Genomic DNA, 13,782 nt, shown 5'->3' on the forward strand with positions numbered 1-13,782 from the left:
CCCAGCCGGCCAGGTCCGATCTGCCGCGGTGATCACGGCGTCCTAAGGGCTCCATCAGCGGTCCCCCGAAGCTGCTTCTGCCACCGCGCCAATTCCTGGCGGACCTCGCCTCCCTCCACCGGTGCGCTCCGCATAGCAGCTTTTAAGGAGACAAAAATCAGTTCGGGCTCTTATCATTTCATCCCCTGAATCTATTCCTACTTCTTTTGCTATTGAGCGCCATCTAGCGATCACTAGGTTTCATCGCATTAAAGTGTTAAAAAACAAACAGGAAAAAAAAAAAAAAAGTCCACAGAAAAGTCCTCACAGGCCCTCAGCCCCGGCCAGACCAAACGAAGCCTGAGTTCCAGCCATACTGAACTGAAATCCTGCCCTAGGACGGGACCCGATTAAAGGAGATGCCTCACTTCCGGTCTAGCACGTGAGTGTTAGGACCGCGCAAGGGAAGGGGATAATGAAATGGTAAAGAATGATGAAGAACAGGGCAGTGGGCTTCCCTGGTGGCGCAGTGGTTGAGAATCTGCCTGCTAATGCAGGGGACACGGGTTCGAGCCCTGGTCTGGGAAGATCCCACATGCCGCGGAGCAACTGGGCCCGTGAGCCACAACTACTGAGCCTGCGCGTCTGGAGCCTGTGCTCCGCAACAAGAGAAGCCACAATAGCGAGAGGTCCGCGCACCGCGATGAAGAGTGGCCCCCACTTGCCGCAACTGCAGAAAGCCCTAGCACAGAAACGAAGACCCAACATAGCAATCAATCAGTCAATCAATCAAGATATCTTTAAAAAAAAAAAAAAAAAAAAAAAAGAACAGGGCAGAAAGGCAATCAATACTCAGCCCCAAGGATGCGGGACAAGTGACGGGACGATCTGGGGGGGAGGGGTGGGTGCAATGAACCGGAGTTAGTGACAGGTGAGCCTGAGACCCTCAGAGGGCTGGCGGGAAACAAGAGTCTATTTTCAGGCATGAGTGCACTTGGGACCAGACACAGAGGGTTGGAAAAAAGACAGTCTTGGACCATCAGGAACCTATGGATTTATAAGCTGCTTGATGACCTGGATCGTAATCTTTTTAGCTATAACTGTAAAGTGCTTTCAAGTGTCCTCTGCAGGCAGGGGTTATTCACTTAAATGCGTTTTGATCACATGATGCAGGGCTGAGAGACCACCTTCCTCAGTCAGCAGCTGGGAATACTTTTCAAGACCTTTGAAATGCACACCAAAGACGTGATAGAAGCCAATCCAGGGGAGAAACTGATACATAAAATGTGCTTGCACTGGAAATCTCAAAATGATCCAAGCCCCACATGGCAGCTCCATTATTGCAAGTCATGTTCATTGCTGTCACATTTGAACAACAGAAAGAAATGTGGAGCCACCGTCTGTCGGACGGTGCTTTCTATAGGGAAGCTTTCTGCCTCATGAAGGAGCAGTGGCAGACAAGGGTTTTGAGCTTGCTTAGTTAGGAGATTATGGTTCAGAGGAAAGCATTCCTGGACATCTGATTTGTAAACCAATGAGACCGGAGATGCTGGCGAGTTTTGCCTCCCCACCGCTCTCTCCCTCGTCCCTATTCACCCCTCCAAGCCCTGAAGGGCCTCCTGGAAACCCCATATTTCAAACCACTAAAATGATGTCAAAAGCTGAACATCGTAGCATACGGATGTTAATCTCGGGTCATACTTACTACCTAAAATGGGCTTCAGTTTCCTTACCTGGGAAAATGAGGTCAGCACTGTCTCCTTTGGAAGATTATAGTGAATATTAATGAAGACACATGTTTAAAGTGGCCAGAAGAGTGCTGAACAAACAGTAACGCTCAGTATATGTGCGCACCCTGTTCATATAAATAATTGCCATTGTGCTCCTGGCGAAGCTGGAGGTTCAGGATCATGATTTCTGGGGCCAAGTCAGGGACAAGGCCTGAAATCAAATGACACCAGTGCTCTGACTATGGTGGGAAACCACGTAGGAAGCCAAGGACCAAGTGACAGGATGAACCTGGACTTTTCCCACCTGCTGCAAACTAGGAGCTACTAACACAGTCAACTCACTGAGTGCCCTGGGCTGCCTCTACAGAGAGATTGTCAAACTTGCTCTGCAGAAGAGCTAGCCACATGGATTAAGGATAGGATATTAAGTCATTTTGCTAGCAAGCAATTATGATAAGCCCAGAGGATGTCCCAAATCATACTAGGTGTTTGCTGGGTGTGGTACAGGTTCATGGAGAAACCTCTTGGGAGTACGTACCATCAAAACAATCTATTTAAAGGGGATTTAAGTAAACCCAGGTAGCTAAGGCATCATGAGGCCCTCACTTCCTCAAATCCACACACAACCTGATAGTGACTTGAAAATATTCTTCTAGAAAATGGCAGCTAATTGTTCTCTTCCTGATCGGCTGTTGATCTCAAGTCTTGTCCTCCCTTTTTTCCATGCCACACACCACATTCAGAACAGAGCATTTTAGGTTGTTGCTGCATAATGTTTAGATTATTAATCTTGACCAAATCAAGAGCAAAGTGCAGGAAGTTCAGATCAATTTGTTCTGCGCGTGTCCCGGGGAGTTATGTTTAGGAAGAGGCAAATAGTTGCGTGGTCCACTCGTGAATGAGTCCATCATTCTAAGGAAAATGTCCTTGGGGTATGAAAAAGAAAGAAAATAACAACGTAGGGAAAGCTTTGCTTAAGAAACTTCTACTAGTTAAACTTTCATTCATCGTAGAGCCATCTCTCCTCTTCTATGGCTCTGCCTCTGCAGAATCAGCCTAAAGCCTAAAGCCCAAATTTGTAGGTGGCCCTCAAAGAATGATACGTAAGTAAAGAGGGTCATTTTTACTCATGAAAAAAATTTTTCATAAATTTTTAAGGTAATAGGAGGGGATGCAGTAAGAGTTGCCTCACAAATTAATGTAAATATTTGTCTCTTCTATTACGATTCTAATTAACTGAGATTGCCTTTACAAGCCATGGCCAACAGCTCCCCCTGGGACTCTTTCCTTCCCTGGAACCTGTCCTCACACAGTCCATAAGATGGGGGTGCCGGGAGGAAGGGGGAGGACTTAGCGCAAACAGCCTTGATCTTGGCAACGTTCAACCTCACTGAGTCTTGGCTTCCTCATCTGCAAAGTGAGCAAATTAGTGGAGAAGGTCTCCAAAATACCTGCTAGCTCTAAAATTCTGCCTCAAATGTAAGGTTTTAAATATGGATAAAATAAAAATCTAAAGCAATTAGTTGGACTGGAATTCTTAATACTAGAGAGTTTGAAGGGCCAATTTGGTACTTGTTGAATGACTGAGTGTCTTAGGACCCAGGACGGCGTACACAGCAAACCAAAACTGAACTAGGTGACGTGAAGACTTGTATTGTTCTAGTAGGCTGGTCCCAAATAAATGACATGGGAGCAGCAAGTAATCTATAAACTAGGTGCATTTGTTTGTCAAATATACCCGATTGATGGCCCCCAGATTTGGATAAATTCATTTCTCCAATGTTGCCTTACTGTGTTCTGTTCAGCTTTACTGGTACATAGACATAGACTACACCTGGCTGGGCTGAAGGCAATATTGGTAAAACAGAAACATTTTCTTAAACAGGAAACTCACGTGGTTATCACACATTTCCTATTACTCTTCAGAGGGGTAGACTCGGTGCATTCAATCTGCTTTCCCAGTGAAATCTATTTCTCCACTGCAGAAAGAGGGCAGTGGAGGCGCTGACTGTTCCTTCCTGGCCTCTGCTTTCAGGACTGCAGGCCTGCCTGTCAAGTTGCTGACAGCTGTTAGTTATTAAACCAGGCCCTGGACATGAAACACCTGGGTTGTCAGGGTAAATCTGAGTCATTTTCTAAACAGTGACAAGGATCCCTTTGCAGGGCCAGCTTTTTCCCTGTGAGGCAGGGAAACCCATTCGCATTAGCCAGGCCTGGTTGTCCATATGGACCCTCAAGTTGCAGAGAAATACAACTTTACGTATAAAACTTAGCAGGTCTAGGGCTTCCCTGGTGGTGCAGTGGTTGAGAATCTGCCTGCCAATGCAGAGGACACGGGTTCGAGCCCTGGTCTGGGAAGATCCCACATGCCGCGGAGCGGCTAGGCCCGTGAGCCGCAACTACTGAGCCTGCGCGTCTGGAGCCTGTGCTCCGCAACAAGAGAGGCCGCGATAGTGAGAGGCCCGCGCGCCGCGATGAAGAGTGGCCCCCGCTCGCCGCAACTAGAGAAAGCCCTCGCACAGAAACGAAGACCCAACACAACCAAAAAAAATTAATTAATTAATTAAAAAAAAAAAAAAAAGAATAGCTCTTTAAAAAAAGAAGAAAGAGGGCTTCCCTGGTGGCGCAGTGGTTGAGAATCTGTCTGCTAATGCAGGGGACACGGGTTCGAGCCCTGGTCAGGGAAGATCCCACATGCCGCGGAGCAACTGGGCCCGTGAGCCACAACTGCTGAACCTGCGAGTCTGGAGCCTGTGCTCCGCAACAAGAGAGGCCGCGATGGTGAGAGGCCTGCGCACCGATGAAGAGTGGCCCCTGCACCACGATGAAGAGTGGCCCCCACTTGCCGCACCTAGAGATAGCCCTCGCACGAAATGAAGACCCAACACAGCTAAAAATAAATAAATAAATAAAGTAGCTATTAATTAAAAAAAAAAAAAAGAATCAAGCATTATGGGGGAATATAATTATCATAATTAGTTAAAAAAAAAAAAAAACTTTAGCAGGTCTACTTTGCTGGGAGACCCCAAAGTATGTTTTCAAGGACTTGCCCTTGCCCTCCCTCCGCGTGGGCTGGTCTCGCTAACCCCCTCGCTCTCCTCTTCCACCACAAGGAGGCGCTAGATCAGGACAGCGAACACGAGGGTCAGCGGAATCCTCGCCCGACAAGCTGCCCCCCACCCACCTGCAGGGCTTCTGTGGTCAGTAAACGTGGCAAAGCGGCTGACTACAGCCTTCACTCGAAGATGGCGCAATAGATATTCGCTTATTAGTGACCCTAAGAGGTTTAAAAGTAAAAAAGAGAAGGGGTGCAGCTGGAGGGAGAGAGAGTCCAGGGGAAAGAGAGAGAAACCTGTTATGTTTATTTCATGCAGCATTAAAAAAAAAAAAAAACTTATTTAGCCACCAAACCTATTTTTAACATAAAACTTATTAAATCCTGCTCAATTCGAGTTCTGCAAATGTTCCCGCTTGGGAAATACTACACCAGACGATCACTGAAGCAATCCTAATTCTGAAACTTCTAAGATCTATTTACATATTTTCTAAAGCACAAGTCTGATCACAGCCCTGCCCTGCCCCCAAATCCTCCATGGCTCCCACCTGCCTGTAAGGTCCACATTCCTTAGCACGACATTCAAGACCCTCCGGAGCTTGGCCTGAACGTACCTCTCCAGTCTCAATTCCCTTCCTCCTGTGCACGAGTCTCTGCTCTCCCCCATGCTGGGCTTCCCCTGTCCCCTCTTCACAGGGCCGTCGCTTTCCCGCCCCTGTGCCTCTGTTCATGCTGGAGCCAGTCGGAGCACATTTCCTAGTCGTTGCACATCAAATGCAACCCACTTTAGACACACAGTTCAACAGTCCCCTCCCAGATAGCTCTTCTCTAACATACCCTCATAGTTAGAGTCCTTATACTAGACAAGATACTGGGCTTCTTGTGTAGAAACATCTGTGTATATGTCTTATTGTCCCCTAGGGTTCTTGAAAGAGTGGCTTCACACCCTCTAGGTCCTAACACATAATAGGTGCTTATTGAAATAATCTGAAGGGTAAATGGCTGATGTGATTCAACAGGAAACCTTCCGGGCAGAAAAGAACAGTGGTTTGGGGACCAGAGGCCTGTTCTGGTTCTGCCATCAGCATGTGGGGACGTAGGCCTTTTGCTTCTCTGCCCGAGAGCTCGGTATGCTCAGCTCTAGAGAGACAGGGAAGGGGCTGGCAGGGGCCACAGGCCTTCCAGAGCTAAACTGTCTAAGATTCTCTTGATTTATACTCCACCTTACAAAGAACTTCAGGCAATCCTACAGAATTAAGAATAGAGTGAAAGAGAACAATTGATGACAAAAAAAGAACAGAGACCTGAGGTCTATTTGAATTTTCTAAAGGAAAGAACCTCTAACATTAGGGCCTTAGGGATCACAAGAGACTGAGAAAAAGAGATTTTTTTAAATCAAGAAATCATCCTGAGTTCTCAAAACTGTCCATAAAAATGACTGACTTTTATTACTTCTAAGATATCCCTCATCTTAAATATATAAGATCACCAATTCACCTCTGCAGAAAATGCTTGCCTTTAAAAAAATCTAATGAACAAAAAACATTTTTCTGAAGTATATTTGATTTACCATGTTTTCAGGGGTACAGCAAAGTGATTCAGTTATATATATATATATTTTTCAGATTCTTTTCCATTACAGGTTATTACAAGATACTGAATATAGTTCCCTGTGCTATATAGTAGGACCTTGTTGTTTATCTATTTTATATATAGTAGTGTGTATCTATTAATCCCAATTCCCAGTTCATCCCTCCCCACTCCTTTCCCCTTTGGTAACCGTAGTTTATTTTCTATGGCTGTGAGTCTATTTCTGTTTTGTAAATAAATTCATTTGTATCATTTTTTTTAGATTCCGCATATAAGTGATATCACATGATATTTGTCTTTCTCTGTCTGACTTACTTCACTTAGTATGATAATCTCTAAGTCCATCCCTGTTGCTGCAAATGGAATTATTGCATTATTTTTATGGCTGAGTAGTATTCCATTGTATATACATACCACATCTTCTTTAACCATTCATCTGTCGATGGGCATTTAGGTTGCTTCCATATCTTGGCTATTGTACATAGTGCTGCAATGAACATTGGGGTGCAAGTATCTTTTTGCATTAGAGTTTTCGTCTTTTCCAGATGTATGCCCAGGAAAAAAATTTAATTCTCTAATACAGTGGTTATCGAAATGTGCTCCCCAGGTCAGATACATCAACATCATCTGCATTAGAGAATTTTTTTAATGTTCCTTTTGTTAGTGCCTTAGAAATACAAATTCTCTGTCCTCAAACTTCCTGCATCAGAAACTGTGAGGCGGGCGGGCCCAGGAGTCTGTTTTAACAAGGCCTCTAGATGATTCTGATGTACACCAGTTTGTGCATAATTATGTTTGGAGCTAAATATGTTATCACGTGTGTCTATATACTCATTTATCAAAGATACAGAAATGTGTGGTTCCCTTTTCTCTCCACTCTTCTCACTCTTGTACAACTCACTCCAAAGTGGGGTGATGGCAAATCTATGTGGTCCCTCGTCTCTGACTTCTGCAGGATCCACTGCTCAGGCGTCCCTGCACCAATAAAATCTGCCCTGTTTTTTACAGCTGATCAAGCAGACCCCTGCAAATTCCTGGCCTGTGGCGAATTCGCCCAGTGTGTGAGGAATGAGTGGACCGAGGAAGCCGAGTGCCGCTGCCGAGCGGGGTACCCTGGGCCCTGTGGCCCCGGAGAGGACTGTGAGGACACCCCGGGGAAGGGAGCGCTGTGCAGGTGGGTCTAGCACCGCGACACTCAGACCCAAGAATTAGTCACTCAGGCTTCTGAGACACCCATCGTTAGCATGAATTCATGCAATCCCGTAAACCCATGGTTCTCAAACTTCAGTGAACACCAGAGTCTCTCAGAGAACTTGTGAAAGCACACATGGCTGGGCCCTGCGAGGCTGTCTGTGATTGGGTAGGTCTGTGCGGGGCCCAGGTACGGCTGCTGCTACTGCTGGTCCCAGGATCACACTTTGAGAACCACTGGCCCTAAGCCTTTCTGCAGGATTTCATTAAGGCCAATAAGGGAAGAAAAAAGAGCCTGCATCAGCTTTAAGACAGAACACCACGTGACCTACTACCTTAATCAGTGTCTATGTGTCTAATATTTGAGTCTTTCCCTGGTTGCAAACACATTAGCTGTCATCATAAGAAAGCTGAAAAATATAGAAAATTATGAGAAGGAAGATTAAAAGCCTGTATAATTCATCACGTTAATTGATGTACTTCTTTACATAGAATTTTCCAAAGCAAAGTGGAATTAGACTGGCTTCTTATTTTAGAGTCAGCTTTTTTTACTTAGAACATTCTCCCATGTCATTAAATATTTTCTGTAGCATCATTTTTTTTTAATTTATTTATTTTATTTATTTATTTTTGGCTGTGTTGGGTCTTCGTTGCTGTGCGTGGGCTTTCTCTAGTTGCGGCGAGCGGGGGCTGCTCTTTATTGTGGTGCGTGGGCTTCTCATCCCGGTGGCTTCTCTTGTTGCAGAGCACAGGTTCTAGGCACACAGGCTCAGTAGTTGTGGTTCACGGGCTTAGTTGCTCCTCGGCATGTGGGATCTTCCCGAACCAGGAATTGAACTGTGTCCCCTGCAGTGGCAGGCAGATTCTTAACCACTGCGCCACCAGGGAAGTCCCGACCCCTGGTATTCTTAGAGCCTCCAATTTGCCCAACCAGGGCAAGTAGGAACCCAAAATGCTACCTTAGCTGGTGGTAGGAAGAACAAGGAACTTGTTACTCAACCTCTTCAAACCACGTGTCTCTTCTCACTCTTCTGCCTTCTTCCTATCAAGCACTAGGACCGGATGGGGTTTCCCTCCTTCCTACAATGATACCCTCCTTCCCCCTTTCCTTGATATTATAATGGACAGAATGTTGAGAGAAAGAAAAGAGTTTGCTGAGTTTACTGATAGGGAACATATATCATAAAATATCTCACAAATATTACACCCATTTTATAATGTAAAGAGTGAAAAAGCAAGGTGCAAAATGTTTATACAGTATCGTCAGAAATTATATGTATATAGAAAAGTTTGGAATTATATACATCAAATTTTAAAGTAAACTTTTTAAAAAGTTTTTTTTTAACTGTATGAACAAAATATTATTACAGAGTTATTTTTCAGCAACCATAACTCAGAATTTGACTTTAAAAATAACTCTACTTCTTGCAAGATAAAGTTATCACTCATCTTTCCCATGAGCTTTGTTCAATCCTCCTGAGACCACTGCCTATGAAACAGTAAGCCAATGGGAAGGCAAAACTCGGGGCAGGGGTGGGGTGGTGCACAAAGCATATCTCCTCCAACTCTAATGGAAGGCACCTGCAAAAATATGCTATTTTCATTTGTCATAATAATTTTAGAACTAAAATAGTAGAAAGCCGTAGTTGCTCTTAATGTTGATAAGCCCAGGAAACAGGATATGTTGTTTTTGCTTTCTTTTGCAGGTCACCAGATCAATCTAAAAACCAAGTGTATGAAACTAGTGTTAAAAAGTTCCAAAATCAGCAAAATAACAAGGTAAAATCCCATTTTTATATGTTGCTTTTAATTACTGAATATAAATTTTGAAGGAAATTAAAAACGTTTCTGGGCCTGACTCTTAAATAGAGATAAGAAAAAGCAGTTTTCCTTTATTTGCCAAGTTTTTTATTTAGTATTTTAAGAGGGAAAAAGGCATTTCCTGGTACAAAATGTATAGAGACAGGGGCTGGCACTAACTGAAATGTGTAGACAAAACAATAAAATAACAGAAAAAATCCAAGTATTTTACAATATTCCTAACCTTTTCTTTAAAAATATACATGCAATTTATCAAATGCATTTCAACAACACTGAATTTCTCATAATGATTTATATTCCTGGAACTGAGTAATTATATATATAGACATATATATATATATATGTAATTATCTATGTACATGTATATATTATATATATACATGTATATGTATATTATGTATGTATATATGTATATATTCTTATAAAGTGTTTTTATTTCAAATAATCAGCTAAAGCAAAAATATGAAGAAACATGATTTGTGAACAATGAGTAACCTCAAAAATTCCTAAAACTTCATCCTCAGATAAATGTTCCTTCCAGTGTCCTAGATGTCTCTTTCAAAATACTCATCCATTCAATCAACTTTTTTGACTAAATTTTATTTTACAAAGGGAAATAACTTATCTAATAAGCAGGTTAAATATAGCCTACATAGAGCTTTTTAAATAACTTTTGGAAAAATACCTTTGACAATTTTTAGCCTAAAATTACCTAGTTTCAAAAATTATAACTAGTCTTTGATGGTAAAAAAAAGAGTGATAATCAGCCAGTGTCCACTCTACCTGAGGTCTCTCTCTATATATAGTGCTAGATGGAAACAAACATGGCAAAGTTTGCAATTGAAACTAGTCATTACGGTCAACATACACTCCAGAAGGATACTGAGGCCATTACACCAAACGCTAATCATAAGTTCATGTGTCCAAGTGCACACAAGGAATAATGTGTGCCATTTTGACTTCCTGAAACAAAGAAAATTGAGAAGACAGAAAAGGTTCAGACTTGGGCCATAAAACGACATTAGGACACGGGATCTGATATTAATAAAATGCCCAGGATGAAGTATACACCAACTGAATCTGGAAGTACCAGGTAGAATTAGGAACCACATTTCACACGAGGAAGCAGCTTAGAGTAATGATGTCTGCTATGGTTGGAAGGGAACATGTTGACTTTGATTCACAAATTATTTGCCATCCCTGCTTCAAGAGATTGATTCAGTCTGAGAAGATTTAAGAAGAATAGTAGGTTTAAGAATTCTTAGTAGGTTGTAAAGTTAGGAATCTTTCCCACCTTTCAAAGAATATATCCTAAATGGCAAGCATATTATCTCATCTACCAGCAGAGGTAATATCGGAATGAACCATTGGTTTGACCTTGGGTGACATTTATTAATCTCTTAAAACTATTTCTCTTCCAGGTAACCAGGAAAAGAAATTCTGAATTACTGACTGTAGGACATGAAGAATTTAACCATCAAGATTTGGAAGGAAATTAAAAACTGAAAATGTACAAATTATCATTTAATCTATCGCAAGAGAGATGGCTTGCTTTCTCAAGGAAAATTATATCCACTCTGTCAAAATTCTGAAAACATAGGCAGGCATATCCACTGGTCATCGATATCCAGGCATGTAGTCAACACTGAGAACCAGGACACATCACATTTCAAATACAGAAGAGTCATGTACTTGAAGACCAATAAATTCTGAAAAAAAAGCAGCTTATGATCAAAACCAAAAACACCACCAGTAAAATGTATTTTGGCTATTCCTCAGTGATAATCAAGGTGATAGCAAACTAGCTCTGTGTCCAGCTGCCCTTAAAATATTGTTCACAGGTCATTTACAACAAGTGCAACTTATTATTTGGGGGCAGGGGGGTGGGATATACTGGGAAATAAAGCTCTTCATATGTTAGAATGCACATAAAAGATGATTATGTATGCAAGGAGGTGCAGGATGAATGCATATAGTATGTAAATTGTGGTGAGTTTATAGATGCCCCACACTTCAGCGTCTGTAACTCACATGCCCCTTCAGTTCTTAGGCCCACTAGTTTTATACGAAATTCCTGCTTACATGGTGGATAATTTTGTTGCCAATAATTTCTAAGTTGTTCCTTTAAAGAAAAGAACTGGGATATACATACCATGGAAAATCTTACTCTTTCTTGTTACTGCATAAAGCTATTTTAAAGAAAGATACTATATTAGGGGGAAAAAAGTGAGGTTGTACTTTGTGACATAACCAGTTCCTGTTTCCCACCACGGATGAACTATGTCTTCTTCCAATTTGATAGCTTCATTGAATACTCCTTGACACTCACTGTGGTGTGTACATAGATAGACTGGCATCAAGGTATTCCAGTTCAGCCAGTTTTTACTGTGCTATTTAATGAAAAACAAATTCCTCCATCTCTCTTTCAAATGCTAGACTATCAAATATACCTTAATTTCAATAAAATATGATAAGCACTATATCTATATAGATTTATAATGTGCGTGTGTTTACTAGATATCCCCTGCATTTGCTTTATAGATTATGATAAATGATTCTAAACGAAAAAATCACTTATGTTGGCCTCCCAAATGCATAGCTTTCATCCCTATTCCCATCCCAACTGTCCCCAGAGTGAGGAGCTATGATATGGGACAAGGGCTTTGTGTATGGTGATAAAGTGCCACAAAGCAAAGAAGGGTGGCAAGAGGTGCACCTGCTCACTGCCGTATCCTTGGGACTCCCCAGAGGAAAACACTCTTGTTAGAGACATGACAGGCCAGCCAGAAGCATATGAGAAAAATTCCATTGAGAGAAAATGAAAATCGAATGCTATCACCTCCCCAGAATGTGCCCTCCGTCGCCTACATTTCAGTTGCGCTCTAACTGCTGCAGAGAATGTAGCTTTTGATGAGGAAAGAGAAGGAGGCAAACACTTCATCTTCCATGGGGAAGGTCCCCTTTGCAAGCAAGTGTCTCTCACTCTTTGGATCACCCACTTTTTGGATTGGTCTTTTCCAACCAACCAGAGAAAAGCTGTTGAGGTTAAGATGGCCCGCATCTGCCTGCATCCAAAAGACCTATCTGGATCATGGTAAGTTCCACACGAAGTAGCCTATATACACCAGCTGTGTTTGAAGTCCTAGGGACAAGGACTCATCTTTGGGTCCCCAGTTTTTACATCCTACGTCACCTCACAAACAAACTGGTAAGGACCTGAGGAAAGGAAGCCACGATTTGGATTTTCTCTCATCTAGGCAAAGTGGCTCCTGCTTTTTCCCTGGATGGAAAACCTGTAGGAATTTGGGGTCAAAGCTCAAGGATGCTTCAATCACCCAGGTTCCTTGCCTGTTCCTCCGCCACTTGGCACAGGGTTTCCAGGTCTGGTGACTGGACGAACTTCAGGATTCCAGCTTCTCCAATTTATTCCATTGGAAACAGGAGACAACAAGTGTAACATTTACAACTTTTTTGTTTATAATACCCTGTAACTGTATTAAAAGCACAAGAAGCAAGTTCTACATAGAAGCATTTATAATTTGTATTTCTAGTACATCAGTGTTTTAGGCAAGTATCAGATACACATTTTTAGGGAATGAGGAAAAATTAAGTAACAGATGCAATTAGATGAATTTTCAAAAGTGAAAAGAAAATGGCCAATTAATAAACCTATTTGGGGTTTGCAGGTAAGAGTCTGCACAGGTATAAATTAGGATTAAAGATTTTCTTTTCGGTGTGCATTTTTTCCTGATTATCTCTTGAAAAACTTTTTGAAAAGTATATGACAACCAAACTTACTTCATGTATTAGGTTAGTCATGCGGAAGGAAGAATACATTGATTTGACGTGAACTTCACTGTACTCAAAGATCTGGTCCCGGCACGGGTAGGCTCGACCTCATAAAGTATCACCACTTCATCCCTCCACAGGGCCTGTGCACAGAATGTCTCCTGGCCTTCTCCAGCATGGCAGTGTCATATCTGTAAGCTAAGAATTTATACACCAGGCCTATCTTGGTCCAAGTTTAATAGGTCCATGGGTTTTGCTCTTATGTTACATACAATTCATTCTACAACTTAGCAAAGATCTAGGAATGTTTGGTCACCTAAAACGCCGCACTGTTTTCAGCCTGGGGTGTAGCGTCTTCAGGGGTGCACCCCTTTTCTTTCTCTTCCATCCACTCTTCTCTTTCCTTATTGTTACAACCTTCCCCCTTATCTGTCCTTATTCTAATTTTTAGATGTCCTCTGTCCTCCCCTTCCTTATTAGTTTATATTCTGGAAGAAATAAAAATGCTCAATAATTGTTACTGCTGGTAACGCTAAATAGCCAAAGGCCATCACATCTTCTGAAGATGGAGAGTGACAGGTGAGCAACCCTTCATCAACCCCCAGGGGCTACTCGAAGAAGTCTGCT

At 42.3% G+C, this 13,782-nt stretch overlaps 1 protein-coding gene across 2 annotated transcripts in view; it reads left to right on the forward strand.

Moving 5' to 3' along the window:
* IMPG1 (interphotoreceptor matrix proteoglycan 1) overlaps positions 1–10,865 on the forward strand; it is a 108,059-nt gene extending 97,194 nt beyond the window's left edge. For both annotated transcript variants that reach the window (XM_059942102.1, XM_059942103.1), the window contains 3 exons: positions 7,363–7,528; positions 9,252–9,324; positions 10,788–10,865. In XM_059942102.1, coding sequence (XP_059798085.1) covers positions 7,363–7,528; positions 9,252–9,324; positions 10,788–10,865 — 317 coding nt within the window. The remainder of the gene's footprint in view (positions 1–7,362; positions 7,529–9,251; positions 9,325–10,787) is intronic.
* The last annotated feature ends 2,917 nt before the right edge of the window (positions 10,866–13,782 follow it).

The sequence above is a fragment of the Balaenoptera ricei genome, chromosome 12, assembly GCF_028023285.1.
Source record: "Balaenoptera ricei isolate mBalRic1 chromosome 12, mBalRic1.hap2, whole genome shotgun sequence".
NCBI classification, from domain to species: Eukaryota; Metazoa; Chordata; class Mammalia; order Artiodactyla; family Balaenopteridae; genus Balaenoptera; species Balaenoptera ricei.